Genomic DNA, 14134 nt, shown 5'->3' on the forward strand with positions numbered 1-14134 from the left:
AGTTAAAATAGTCAGCTTTATATTTTTTTAATATGTCATTCCTGCAATAATATTAGCCCCTGTCCTAATGTTTCTGTTAAAATAAATCACTTGGTTGATTCAGGGAATTAAGGTCAGTATGCTAAAGGTTAGCCCCATTTGATAAGTTAAGATATTGCTGAGCTTTCAATGTAGGTATTATTTACAGGGCTGCACCATATGGTAAAAACATGATATTTTTATTTTAATATGATTCAGGATTAGTGTGGGAATGATCATTTCTGCATCACAAATAATTAACTAAATAAATAAATAAATAAATAAAGTCACAATGAGGTCTTCATCAAACAAGACAACAAGATATGTAGACCAGGACATCTTTGTCTCACTTTTTTTACCTTCATGAAAACATTCCATCTCTGTTGTTTCTGCACATGCTGCAGCCAAAAAGTAGTAACTTTCCCCCCGGGAGTAACGCGTTAACGTTACACACAGTCCCTGGGGGCTGGAGAGAAGCGGGACCTTGCATCAACCATCTCTGCCTCTGGAAACTTTTGGTCTGCCCTCTCTCCGTACACAGCTCGCAATGATAAACCGTGGGCGTCTGCAGCAGCAGAAAAAGGTGTATCGGGAGCACCAGCCGGGACATAGGATGCCTCAGAGATAGACAAGCCTAATGACGCAACGGGTTTACTCAATACAGCTTGATATTGTGAGGGACAGGATAATACTTGCAGGGTTTCCCACGTTTCCTATGACCAAAAGCAGGCTGAGGACTCGGAAACTGACAGATATAACGTGACAGGCGCACAAGACCCTCTTCCGAGTTGTGGAAACAAGCTCCTCCGGACACCATGAACCAACAGGCTTTCGTGATGGCATACATTATATTACTTTTTCTACCTTGTGTTTTTACTGTACAGTCGGTAAGTTTGAACCATCCTACTCACCTCTGTGTTTGTGTTTTGGGTTTTTTAAAAAAATCCATGTTGCGTTAAAGTGAACTTCTCTCTCCGATTTCAGCGCATACTAGTCCCTGGGTATGAAACAGACATCTCCAAACAGCCATACAGGGAGAAAGGTAGGTTTAACCTCAGTCCTGTGTTTAATTTAGAGGGGAAAGAAAGGAGGGATGCACATTGAAGTGGCAGTGATAGTGATTTATTTCCAACTATCTAACTCTAACTGGGAAAGTTGTTGCTGCAGCAGAACTCTGAAGCATGTGGAGGTTTGTATTGTACAGAAGCTGCTATGTAACAACATGATTCAGCTGTCTAAAGGAGGCTTTGTGTGTGTGGGGTACAGGGGGGAAACTGCACAAATGTTTTTGAGCCAGTTTCTGATCTCACTTCTTTTTTCTTTTTTTTTGCCCATTCAGTGAAAAGTCACTAACTGATTGTCTTTCTGCCACTGTTTCCAGTTCTTACTACAACGGGCAAAGAATGTAAGTTCCCATTTCGTCAGGGTGGAAGGATTCATCACCACTGCCTCACCATCCTATCCACAAGACCATGGTGAGTCCTTATTAGCCAGCCCTGTCTGAATCTACTGTTTTGGTTACACAAACAATCACTAATGTGTGTGTGTAGTCACTCAAAGTTACCACACACTTGCTTTCACAAAGAGACAACTCAGACACCCACTCACAAACCATAAAACGGACCGCAGGTGTCGTGTCACAGGTGTTTGTATGACTTGCGTTGGCATCACCTCAAGAAACAAACAGAAATCACTGGTATTTTCCATCAAGCATCGCATCAATGGCGGTGATTTTTGCTGATGAAGTGTGTATTTGGGTTGTGTAGTCACATATAATTACAGCTCACAGTGAGGAGGGATTTACGCAAAAGTGTCATCAGGAAACATAATGCAATTTTTAATGAGGTAATGAGCTAATTGGGTTTGAGAAATGACTCTTTGCAGAAGTGTAGGTGGGCTTTGTGATGATTTGTGTGTCCTAGAATATAATATGGTGTTATTATAACCAAGTTCTTAAAGGTGACATAAGATGAAAATGTAGGAAATTCCTCTTAAACTGCAACTATAGCTTTAGTTTGAAATACATTTACTTCTTCATACAGTTTATTCGGGGGTGAATCAACAGCTGTCACAGTTAAACCATCATGTCAGATTTTTTATTACTTTGCATTGGGTCTTTTTATTACATTTTTATTCTGAACAAAACAAAACAAAAGACTTCCCGAAGGCCTTTCCATATGTCATTCCTTGGAACTGAGACAAGATGGGAGGGTGCCAGCAAGTTGGAGCAACCTGAATGCAATTATATGTGGCCCAACATCTCTGGTCCACCTACACATAACGTTACTGCAATATGACCCTACGTGTTTCTGTGATGTGCTCAGTGTCAAGATATGTTTGTCATTATGTATGGCAGATTCAGTGAGCGGAGCAGAAATATGCTGATGTTACTTTGGTTGAAGTGGTGGATGATTGACAGAGTTAGTGAGCTGAGTTCGTTAAGGTTTAGAGATATTTTCCTTTTTTGTTGTTCTTTTGAAAATGTTCATTTAGGGGGTGAATGAAATCCCTGATCATGGTCATTTTAAGTAATTGAAGTCATTTTATGTCACAAAATATAGCACATTTTCAGAAAAATCTAAGTGAGGAATTGTGAATGGATAAAACATCACCAGAGAGTAATGTCTGGCTACAATCAATCAATCAATCAATCAATCAATCTATTAATCCATTAATGATATTACAAGACTAAGAGTCTCCAGTCAGGCTAACAGCTCTGTGAGGCTGTACTAGAGCTAAATGCTAATATTAGCATACTAACATGCTCATAATGACAATGTTGATATCCGGATGTATAACAGGTCATGTTAACCATGTCAGCCATCTTAGTTTAGCATGACAAAGTACAATGCAAAAGAAAATTTTGACCAGATGATGGAGATGAAATGTCAGGAATCCGTCCAATAGCTGTTGAGGTACTTCACGCAAAACTACAAATGTCAGCCAGCTGCTGGTGCTAGAAGAAATGTTAGAGACTCAAAGTCATTAGGATTTATTTTTCAATGGCAATCAGTCTAATAGTTGTTGCACCAATGTGACCACATCTCTCACAGGTGACAAATTGATATAGTTTCACAGTACATACTGTCATATTGCCCCACCCTAATTTAATTACAAATGTTTGTGTAATCTGGTGACTTGCTGGTGACTGTATTATATTCCTATCTCTCCCGCTGTAGGTGTTCCCTCACACATAATTTTGATCGGGACCGGCAGTGGGGCTTCTGTGCACCAGAGAGAACTCAACCAGATGGTCAGTTTACTAAATACACAAATGCATTCAATCAGACATCACATTATTTTATCATCAGAAATACTGTATTTTACTCTTGTTTATCCTCTAACTGTGTTTTCTTCTTATTGATCTGTTTCAGTTGTTGTCCACACATCACGCAGAGTCATAAATCTATGTCAGGTGAATCCGTGTCAGAATGGAGGCGTCTGCACGCCGATCCCACACAGACGCTCATTTGAGTGCTCTTGTCCTGAGAGCTTCACTGGGAGACTCTGTGAGCAGAGTAGGTACACTTGGTGATGATCATTGAGAGAGAATAAGATCACATATACTAGGCTATATATTACATTACATTTTAGGCCTTTTGATTCTATTTTCCATCTTTATTGAATTCAGAGTTTAGTGTCTTCATGTCAGTGTGTACATTAGGCTGCTTACTGTCAATCACCTGACAGCACAGAAGGAAACAGACGCCTCTGTCAGGAAATGATTCCTTGTGAATGTGTCAACTTACAAACTATCATCATATTCGTGTTGTTTAAAGGAAACATTTGTTAACAGGGATAAGAGTTTAATTGGGCTCGATTTCACTTGATTTGACCGTGACATGACGAAAAGTGAAGCTTAAAGTTCAGTCTCAAACTCTGGAACAGTAGTTTGACAAAATGATCGTAACTCAAGGTGTAACTATTGGCTTTTTCATGGAGCTTTCAACCACCTCTCATGGTCTTCATCCGTGAATGGAGTTGAATTCAGTTGAATGAACATCAGAATATATTATTATCACGTGTCCGTCCTTTTACTTAGGTCACATGATCCAACTCCATGTCCCTTTGCTGATGAAGACAGTGAGATGTGTTTGAAAGCTCCAGAAACAGATCACGAGTAGACCTTGAGATTATTATTTCAAAAAATGATGAAAAATGCCCATATATGTTATTTAAAAAAAATACATAATCTTTTAATTTGAAATATCTTTTCCGCCTTTACTCAAGATAATGGAAAAAAGTGTCCTATTTGCAAATAGGTGTCACTTTGCATTCAAAGCCATTTAAATGTTTCACTTCCAAAGCAATCAAAAGTAAACAAAATAACAACCACACACAGATATGTATCCATTTTGAATGCATCTTGCACAGCCATCAGATTTTGCACTGTACGCTCCATTGAGCTCTTCAATCCCCTCTCACATTTCAACCTTCTGCCTTTTATGTTTTGTGCCGGCTTTTCAGAGAAGTGCTATGAAACCATACACCTGCGCTATTATGACACCGGAGAGTCTTGGGGACGAATTCACCTCCGTAGTGTGGAACAGTGCACATGTGTGGCAGGAGAAATCGAGTGTGAAAGAGTTCGCTACACAAGTAAGATGTGCTTTCAGCTGTTGTTATTCTGCTTCAATTGTGTCTTGTTTTTACTCTGGTCCGCTTTTGTTGGGATGATGAGACTGAAACCTGATAAGCGGATGTACTTATAATAACTTAAACACTATGCACTTCCACCGTTGAACTGATTGTCAGTTAAGTGAACTTTCTTCACACGTAGTTACTGAGAATTACCCAAATTTGCTGCAGACGCTGCATTTTTGACTACCTCACAGCACTATTCTCCATCTACAAATGGACGACTGAAGGACTTCCTCAGGTCTTTGATAGCAGAAACTTTTTATCAAGCCACATAAAGTACAAGTATCAGGTCTCCTCCCAGCCCGAAGAAATGCTCTTTTTTCTTTGATCACAGCTCCACAGTTACAAGAGAAACCTTGCCATGGAAGAAAGAACAGATTATATGACTCACTGTGACTCAGGAATGGTGTTTTAGGACACACCCTGTGGGTCCATAAGGTGCTTTCATCTCATTGGGGAGATGTTCATGAGCATTTAACAGATTCCCTTGCACAAAAGGGAGAGAGGCAGGGAGGTGGTTTCATGATTCCTGAGCTGAAACTGTTTTTTGTCGTGATGGTTGGGGCTTATCTTCCAGTTGCATTTTATCTCAATGCAACGGAATCTCCTTTGACTGCTTTTATCTTTTGGCTCATTCAAACAAAAATTTATATGACCCTAATGCACATGTGGTATCTCAATTCTCTGGCATATTTCACAGATATTGCAATATATTTTAAGGGAATACTCAGGGTCAGATACTAGATATGTACTATGTTCTGTAGTAGAGCAAAACATGCTGAAGATGTAACAGTGACAGTATTATCAAGATGATATGGCAAACATGTTGGCAAGCAGCAGCTTATTTACACAAGCAGTAGACCAAATCATGAGGGAAATGTCCAAAAAGGCTGCTAATGCTCCACTGGGTTCACCAGCTAGTCGCTAAACCAAAACAATCAGCTGAAAGACACTAAAACGCTCTGTAGAGTTGAGGGGAAATTCAGAGTTTGGTAATAATTTTCTGTGGGTTTGTTACTAGTAGCAACACCTTCCACATTACACATAATTACACAGTAGTAACATGATTCATTGTTTATTTAAGAGTAATGATTAGTGCAGTTTTTACATCAACAAGCTCAGTGATGCTGACACAGAAACACTCATAATAAAGCTGCAAGAATCCAAAACAATTACAGAGGCTGCAAATTAACTCAAATAATGATATAATGTTTATTTATTGAGAGGTTACAAAACTAAAACAGTCAGAGACATTAAATGGGCCATAAGCTATATTTTATTATAACATCAGTGTATCAGGGTTTGCTCGTAATGAGAATAATCGCCCGAATCTGCAGCCTCCTTCCACCTTATAGTAAGTTTAAACTCATTGTTTAGCTGTCCGCCTACAAATTTACTGTCTTGGTTCACTCTCACTGCTCTCATAGCGTCATTTTTTTGTATTTAACTGTATGTTTCTTGCTCAACACCAAACAGCCTTCCATCAGGAGCTCGTAGTGACCAAAAACTGAGCTAAAAGAGAGAAAATATTAGACTTACATCAAGTAGAGGAACATATACAATATGTGTTATATTAAGATGTGACCTGGTTTGCTTTTATGTGTCCAGTGTGCCGTTCAAACCCTTGTCAGAATGACGGAACATGTCGCATGATCACAGCCACCAGCAATGAAGTGTGCAACTGCAGACACGGCTACAGCGGACCGTACTGTAGCTTCGGTGAGTGAGAGCAGGACTGTAGCAGCTAGTGATATTCTTTGCCCTTCTGTGTATTTGTTATATATGCTATGTTTATACAGCGTGTTCATGCATGTGTGTGCGTGTGATAATGGTTTGATGAATGGTGGCAGGTGAGGACATGAGCAAGCTGCTAAACTTGTACCCAGTTGTTGTAACTGCTGTTGTTAATGCATACACAGAGGTTCTTTAAAAGACTTGTTCTGACTGATTCCAGTGTGAAGGAAAGAGATCTGTCGTTGCACAGATACCCATCCGCGTCAAGAAATTGTCTGTCATATTGTTTACATACCTGTGTTATACTGCAGAATCATGACATGATTGAGATGTGCATTCGTTTTGTGTGTTTCTGCCTGCTGTTTGTGTGTATGCATGCATGTGCAGAGCCGGAGACAGAGTGCTATAACAGCAGGGGCACAGGTTACCGAGGGGTGGTGGGCACCACGGTGTCCGGCGGCCAGTGTCTGCCGTGGAACTCAGACCTGCTGTATGATGAGCTCCATGTGGGCACGGTGGTTGCCTCGCCCCTCAGGGGCCTCGGGGAACATGCATACTGCAGGTGTGTGTGCGTTGATTCATCTTGCTAATCAGCTCCTATTGCAGACGTCTGGTGGCATCATGACGAAAGAAAGCTCCTTTTAGTTGTACTATGAGTAGATTTTATGTTAATATTGTGGTTGCTACACCACCATAGAGCTTATCTGCAATGCCAGATTTCCTTATACTTTAAAGTTTAAAATATCCAACTTTTTACCCTGAGCTAGCAAAGCTGCCCTTATCTGTCAAGTTCACATGCCAACAGTTGTCAGTCATGTGGATGAGCCCTCAGATGACGTCTACTCAGAGGCAACCCGCAACCATAAAACCACCATGAGCATTAAAGACGCACATGGTGATTCCAGCCTGTGTATGATATAAAAAAAAAAAAAACAGGTCTTATTTCCTCCACATTCACTCTCCTCCATTATCCCTTCTGTCCTCCTTTGTTGTTGTTGCTATGACTACCCCGCAGCCATATGGCACGCCTGTAGCAAGTGATTTGTGCTGCAAAATGTCCCAAACATCAAAGAAAATGTTAGAGTTCAGGCACAAACACACAGGCTCAGATTGACTGCAAGGCTCCAGAAAAGTTAACTTCAATAGAACATCGTTCCCTATTATTAGAGCAACAAGCGGAAAAGAGCGACGGAGCCCCTGTGAGCCATTTAGCTACTGTGTTGTACTGAGTCATGTGTGGTGTTAAAAACAGTGGTGCCACACCTACACACACTCTGTCCGTGTTTCTGTGTGTGCAGAAACCCAGATGGGGACAAGATGCCGTGGTGCTACACGCTAAATGACAGCGCCATCTCCTGGGAGTACTGTGACGTCCCCTCCTGTGTGATGTCTGTCTGTGAGTAAACGGGGCACAGGAAAGGAGTTTTGTAGTCCTCTTTTTTATTATCGGTGTGCCAGTGAATTTTGGGTGAACATGTGTTGAAACATTTTTTCAGGCCAGGTTAGACATAATAAGGCGTTAAAGAACCTAATTGTATCTGTAATTCGTTTGTAACGTAGTTGGTTTCATCACTGAACAGGCGTACTTGGACGCTCTGCCATCTGTAAGCTTGGCAGACATATTTTCTAGCTTGATTATGCTTTCATCATTTGCTCTACTGTTTGTAAATCCTTGCCACCCCTCCATTATTAACTCAGCTCTTTCTATTAATGATTGGCCTTGCACTCAGGAAGCTTATCAAGAATATTCATTTAGCTGTCCTTATTATAGACCTTTATTTGAACACTGATCTCATCATTATAATGCATGACAAGTAAGGAATATTCATCAAGTCCACTCTCCGCATTATTCGATATCTTCATTCCCTCAGCCTTGATTATTTGACACAGTCAGAGACATTTGTCATCAACAGCTCAACACCTCATTAAATGCCTCCACTTTTAATTAGGAATCTAGTGTTTGTGATAAAAAACGAAAGTGCGGAGAATACAGCTAATCTCTGTTGAGTCACGCCGCTCTAAACAGCTGAATTCAGCCAAGTTGACTGGTTCAGTGCCAGAGCTTTTTTTCTTTTTTTTAAAACGTGGGATAGATGAGATAAGGGGAAATAAAGGCATGACTCATCCTCGAATCAACATGTCATGTCAGGTGGAGCCAGGTGTTTATGTGACGCGCGGGGATTGGGTGCACTGGGCCGTCTGTCATGTTCCCAGGGGTTTGCAGAGAATCCACAAGCTTTCTCCCATCTGCTGTGCCCTCCTCAACATATGATGTTTTAGCACGAGGGCTGCTCCATTAACCTAACATTGTCACCCTATGGAAGAACTTTTTTGTGTTATTGCAGGGGAGAAACAGCCAGCGGAAAAATTGAAAATATTCAGAAGAGGTATTTAGGAAGTGTGTGTTCTAGCTGTTAGACCGATTTGTTGCGGTTTAGTTTGTTTTAGCTCTAGTTTTCTAAAATTGTAGTTAATAGTAGTAGTAGCAACTAAGCCACTATGTTTAAAATAATCATGTGCTTTTAACTTGTTTCCTCACGCAGCTTCTCCTCGGAAGATTATCCCATTTAATGTCCCGCCTGTCAATAAAAAACCCAAACCCTCCAAGCCAGCCAAAAAGCCTGTGTGTGGGAAAAAGCACAAGAAGAGGTTATCGATTGCCAGGGGGCGGATAATGGGCGGTAACTCAGCTCTGCCAGGTACTCACCCCTGGATGGCAGCCATTTACATCGGACAGGCGGATTTCTGCGCCGGCACCTTGGTCTCCTCTTGCTGGATCGTGTCCGCCGCTCACTGCTTCTTCCGCAAGTATGTCATGGATGCACTTCTTGATATTTTTATTCATGTTACTGCAGAAAAGGCAAAGGTATTGTGTCCCTTTTTGAGTTGACATACCATACATAGTTTTTTCTTTTTTAAGAAAATGTGAAAAAATGTGTCCTTGGGAGCCCTTTTCAGGCTGTGTGTGAAAGGATGAAAGCACCCAGTTTGAGTCAGCAATGAAAAAATCACGCTTCAGAAAACTTTCATAGCTCAGACAGGAGAATAATTTTTTTGTTAGTGTTTGCTGCCCGTTGTGGCTGAACAAAGGGGTCGCAACTCAAAAGGCACGTGATGTAAAGACTTTGACCCCTCATCATCGCAGCTTTATGAACACACTATATTTAGACAAGCATCCAGTTCGAGGAAAACCTAAAAATGTCTCATGCACACGGATGCTGTTTACACTTCCCTTTTGATGTCAACAAACAGGCATCTGTTGTCACTGACCAAGTTCAGAGATCTTCAGCTAAAGCGTTACATCATTGAATTGGCCATCACTAGCAATGAATGGAAGTACAGAGTAGTTTAAGAGTTTAACAGTCATTATATATATTCAGAAAACTGCTGTTTGAAAAGGATACAGTATATGATATCTGCAAGGCTTTCTTTCTTATGAACATACTCTTACTGCTAAGCTGCTTTTTGTATCAGCTGGGATTTGGTTAAACTAATTAAAGCAGAACAAGAGTCCACAATGTTCATCACACCCCGCAGCACAGAAGTCATGAACATAATGAACAACATACTGGAGATTTAACTATTATTAGAATCTTATCAGCGGTGTGGCTAAAAATGTTCATATTTGTCCTCGGGGAAAGCCAATAGATCATTAAATCAGGTTTTAAAGTGGAAAGGGTCAATCCTCTGGGGAGAATAAATGTACCAGACAGATTTTCATTTCATGGAAATGTACCAATTAGATAGTAGTTGTGCTAAAAGGAAGGTTGAGGAGTTCCAGGATTCATCCTCTCCGGATCACCCGCAGTGAATTTCAAGGACTCTGCACTAAAAGTTGGACAGACCGATGGACAAACTTAAGTATTACGACCGCACACCTTGCTGTACCGTTCAGTGATAAAAGTGTGTCTTCCCTCAGCCCCCTGAAGTCTCAGCTCCGCGTGGTGCTCGGCCAGCAGAATTTCAACGTCACCGGTCCCAACAGCAAGACATTCGGAGTGGAGGAGTACATCTTTCCAAAACAGTTCTCAGTGTTTAATCCAACACTACATGACATTGGTAATCATTAACTGCGCACACACACACACACACACACACACACACACACACACACACACACGTATACCAATGACTCACATAAACTATAAGACCTCCTGTCCCCATTCAGAAACTCACTTCAGGCCCCGGTCTGCGTGCACAGCTGTGCGTCACTGAGCAGCTGTGTCCCTGTACTCCCCCGCATGAATACATTCTCACATACATACACACACTGATGGTTGGGTGTGGCATTTTCATTTGGCCAGCGGAGTCTCCAAGTCTGCCACTTGGTTCATTTTTTTAAACTACCACTACCACTTTTCATCGTCCATTTGCCCGTTTCATAACACTCCGTTTCCGTTTTCCAGTTCTGATCAAGCTGAAGAAGCAGGACGGGAGGTGTGTGAGGAAAACCCCGTTCATCCAACCCATCTGTCTTCCAGAGAAAAGCATGACGTTCCCTGATGACTACTGCTGTACTATTAGCGGCTGGGGACACATGCATGAGAGTAAGTGATGAGGAAATCATGGCAGTGCAGTGCGATTTCAGTGTCATCATGATAATCTGCATTAATCATTGGAACAGATCACAGACTGATTATTTGATACGGGAAGTGCAACACCACTAAATTATTTACTTGTTTATACATTAAACTGTCAGAACCAGCATGTGTTTGCACATTAGCTTCACTTTCTGCACTTTTACATGGTTCTTAGGAACTGCTAGCTTGTTTCAAACTACTGATTTAGTAAATTGAGTTGTACCATTCAAATTTAAAAATGTCTTAGCTTGTAAAGTCTTTAGTAATCCATAAATCAGTTGCTAGAAAACTGCTGTAGCGGCATCCAATCAAAAGCAATCACCTACTGTATGTAAACAGGAAGTCACTGTAGCATCGCAAGCTATAACAGAACTTCCAAAAAGTTTTGGCATTATATTAAACTTAACGGTAAATTTTTTTCAAATATGGGTATTACTTTGTTTTATTTATAATGTGTGTTTCACCGACAGTGAGTTATGCTGTATAAATTTAGGGTTGCAACTAACGATTAATCTGTCAATTCATCGATTAGTTGTTTGGTCCATAAAGTTGAAGTCCTCAAAGTTCGTTTATCCACATCCTAAAGATATTCAGTTTACTGTCATAGATAAATAAACCAGAAAATATTCATTGAAATCAGAGAATTTGGTCATTTTTTCTTACAAAACGTCTCAAAACGAGGATTGATGATTAATTATGAAAAGAACCGGTGATTATATTAATAGTTAACCAAATGTCAGTTCAGATATGTCAGCTTTATTCCATGTTACCTAATTAACTCGTCACTTTAGACAGGTCATTTATTAGCAAACTAATGTCATTTTGTCTGCTAATCTATTTCAGTTAGCTACACACAACAGTTACATCTGGCAGCTACTGAGTTTAAATATTTAATAACAACTAATCTCTTTGAATTTAGCTGTGCTAGAAAATGATGTGTTGTCACAAAACTTTATTAACTAACAACAGTGATGATAGTGTAAATTGTCCTTCCCTGACAGATGACAACAAGGACAAGAGAATGATGGCGATGTTAAACCTGTGTGTTAAACTTGGTGTGTTGGCGTCTTGTAGACAATATCATAGACCTTTTTTCACAGCAGCCATTTGGACATGAAATAGTAGGGTGTTACCAGTTACTAATTAAAGTTCAGATTCATTCATTCATTCAGGTCAGACAGAGTCAGGGTGCTGCATGTTGGCGCTGCTACACTAAATGGAACAGAACCTTAATTAGTATAATTGGTGCAGCACTGTTCGGGTTAACAAGGTCCCACTTTCTTGTAATGTGATGAGTTATTTGTGTTTTATTTAACAGAGGCGGAGGGCTACTCCAGTCTGCAGGAAGGTGGGGTGAGACTGATTCCTCATGACACTTGCAGGAGGCCAGAAGTTTACGGCAACCACGTCACTGCTGACATGTTCTGCGCAGGGCTCAACGGCTGTGTCGACGCCTGCCAGGTAGGAGGCTTTATTAAATCCACGGCTGACAAGTGGCTGGTTATGTTCTCTATCGTCATATTGTTTCGATTCTTTTGTTCGAAAAAAACAAAACACGTTATGAGGATCAAATGTATATGTTTATTCTTAAAAGTAAAAGTAAAGTTTTATACTTCAAGGTAGATTGTGTTGTTTTTGCCAAATGTAATTTTAAAACAACATTTTAATCAAATGTGAGGTCAGATGTGTCGACCATTCCCCCAATATCTATTTTACTTTTCTCTCTAAATGCTAACATTAGCTTTGTCTGTTGGTTCTTTCAGCTACCTAACATTTACACCAGGCAGTTAATAGGTACTAAAAAACTAAACAAATAATGTTAATGTAAAAATAAATTTTCTACTCCACACCATAAAACAGCTCCTATTTTTAAAATCTTGTTGCTCTGGATTATTGGAAATTACGACTGATCATAAAAGTATTTCGGGTAAAATAGACTCCTGGAGCCTACACTGTTGTTGACCTCCTCCCTCGGCTCTGGAAGGGTCGATATCAGAAAGTTGACTCGAGGTATTGGAGTAATGGAGTGGCACTTAAGATGACAGCAGGGATTCCCCTGAGTGAAGCACCCAGGGGGAAGTTAGCGAGGGGTCTGAAAAACTGCAGCGCCAGACTAACCACTCAACCTCCCGTGTAAAATATTTTAGCTGCTTCACCTTAAATGAAATGTCACAGTTATTTATTTACCTCATGTATTAGGTTTCAAGTGAGTGACTCAGCTGTTTGTGCGCCTCTGCTTTGATCTGGGCATGTATGTTTATGTGTGTATCTAATCACGTGTTTCCCCCCAGGGCGACTCTGGGGGCCCGCTGGCTTGTGCGAGGAATGATGTCAGCTTCCTGTATGGGATCATCAGCTGGGGGGAGGGCTGCGGCCGCTCTGGAAAACCTGGTGTTTACACTAAAGTGGTGAACTACATCGACTGGATCGATTCGGTGATCAGACGCAAACCCAAGGCTTCATTACCTGGACATTAACTTAAATATATGAGATATTGTACTATATTGTATTCTTTACTGTTTTTATTTGCAACGCTTGTGGAAGTTTATAGGTTATATTTTTTAACTGTGAAACATTTTGTGACTGAATAAACCTTTACTGACTTGATGAAGTTTTGTCTTTAATGAATGGTTTTAGACAGTTTAAAATGTTTTCACAAAACAAATCCCAACTCAAGGTGCACTTACTAACTTTTTCCAGAGCTTTCAGCTGTGTGGAGTTTGGTTAGTTGTCAGGAAGATGGATTAGTTATTATTTTAAGATTGGTTCTTTAAAGTTATTTTAAGCAATCAACGTTCATTCTTGATTTTGAAACTTTAACCTAATGCATTTGTGCAACCATGCAAAATATGTTTCACATATATTTGTATATGCAGATCATTTTAAACTCTTTGAACATGCAGCTGACGCTCAACAGATACCGTTGGCTTCAGCTTCACTCAGCCCTTCAACCTCATTCAGTGTTTATACTTTTAACTTTAACTGGAACTTCCACCTACTTTCAACACTTCAACGTTTAATATTAACATTTTCATACAAATATGTATAACTTTTAAGTTTAAACCTCTGCAATACCAGAATGTATTTCAAACACATACAATTACACATGCGAAGGGCCACTTCCATTATTTGCAGGTGTTTTTTGCGACAAAGTTAACGTT

The 14134-nt window shown here is 40.3% G+C and overlaps 1 protein-coding gene across 2 annotated transcripts; it reads left to right on the forward strand.

Annotated features, from left to right (window-relative positions):
• The first annotated feature begins 555 nt into the window (after window positions 1-555).
• LOC127379268 (hepatocyte growth factor activator) lies at window positions 556-13580 on the forward strand. Of its 2 annotated transcripts, XM_051428661.1 has the most exons (14): window positions 556-905; window positions 1003-1060; window positions 1400-1493; window positions 3198-3271; window positions 3393-3536; window positions 4486-4617; window positions 6268-6378; window positions 6781-6955; window positions 7692-7789; window positions 8937-9201; window positions 10313-10452; window positions 10800-10940; window positions 12292-12434; window positions 13265-13580. In XM_051428661.1, exons 1-14 carry the CDS (start codon window positions 834-836, stop codon window positions 13448-13450), a joined length of 1833 nt encoding a protein of 610 aa, XP_051284621.1. In that variant the 5' UTR covers window positions 556-833; the 3' UTR covers window positions 13451-13580. The 2 variants fall into 2 exon arrangements, with proteins under 2 accessions (XP_051284621.1, XP_051284622.1); XM_051428662.1 differs by lacking the exons at window positions 6781-6955; window positions 7692-7789.
• Window positions 13581-14134: the final 554 nt, after the last annotated feature.

Source organism: Dicentrarchus labrax, unplaced genomic scaffold (assembly GCF_905237075.1).
Source record: "Dicentrarchus labrax unplaced genomic scaffold, dlabrax2021, whole genome shotgun sequence".
Classification (NCBI taxonomy): Eukaryota; Metazoa; Chordata; class Actinopteri; family Moronidae; genus Dicentrarchus; species Dicentrarchus labrax.

Bases quoted from the DNA above. Each gene is read 5' to 3' on its own strand.
- LOC127379268 (XM_051428661.1), top strand. From the start codon at position 834: ATGAACCAACAGGCTTTCGTGATGGCATACATTATATTACTTTTTCTA. The intron at 906-1,002 runs GTAAGTTTGAAC...CTCCGATTTCAG, and splicing joins GTGTTTTTACTGTACAGTCG to CGCATACTAGTCCCTGGGTA. The intron at 6,379-6,780 runs GTGAGTGAGAGC...ATGCATGTGCAG, and splicing joins CGGACCGTACTGTAGCTTCG to AGCCGGAGACAGAGTGCTAT.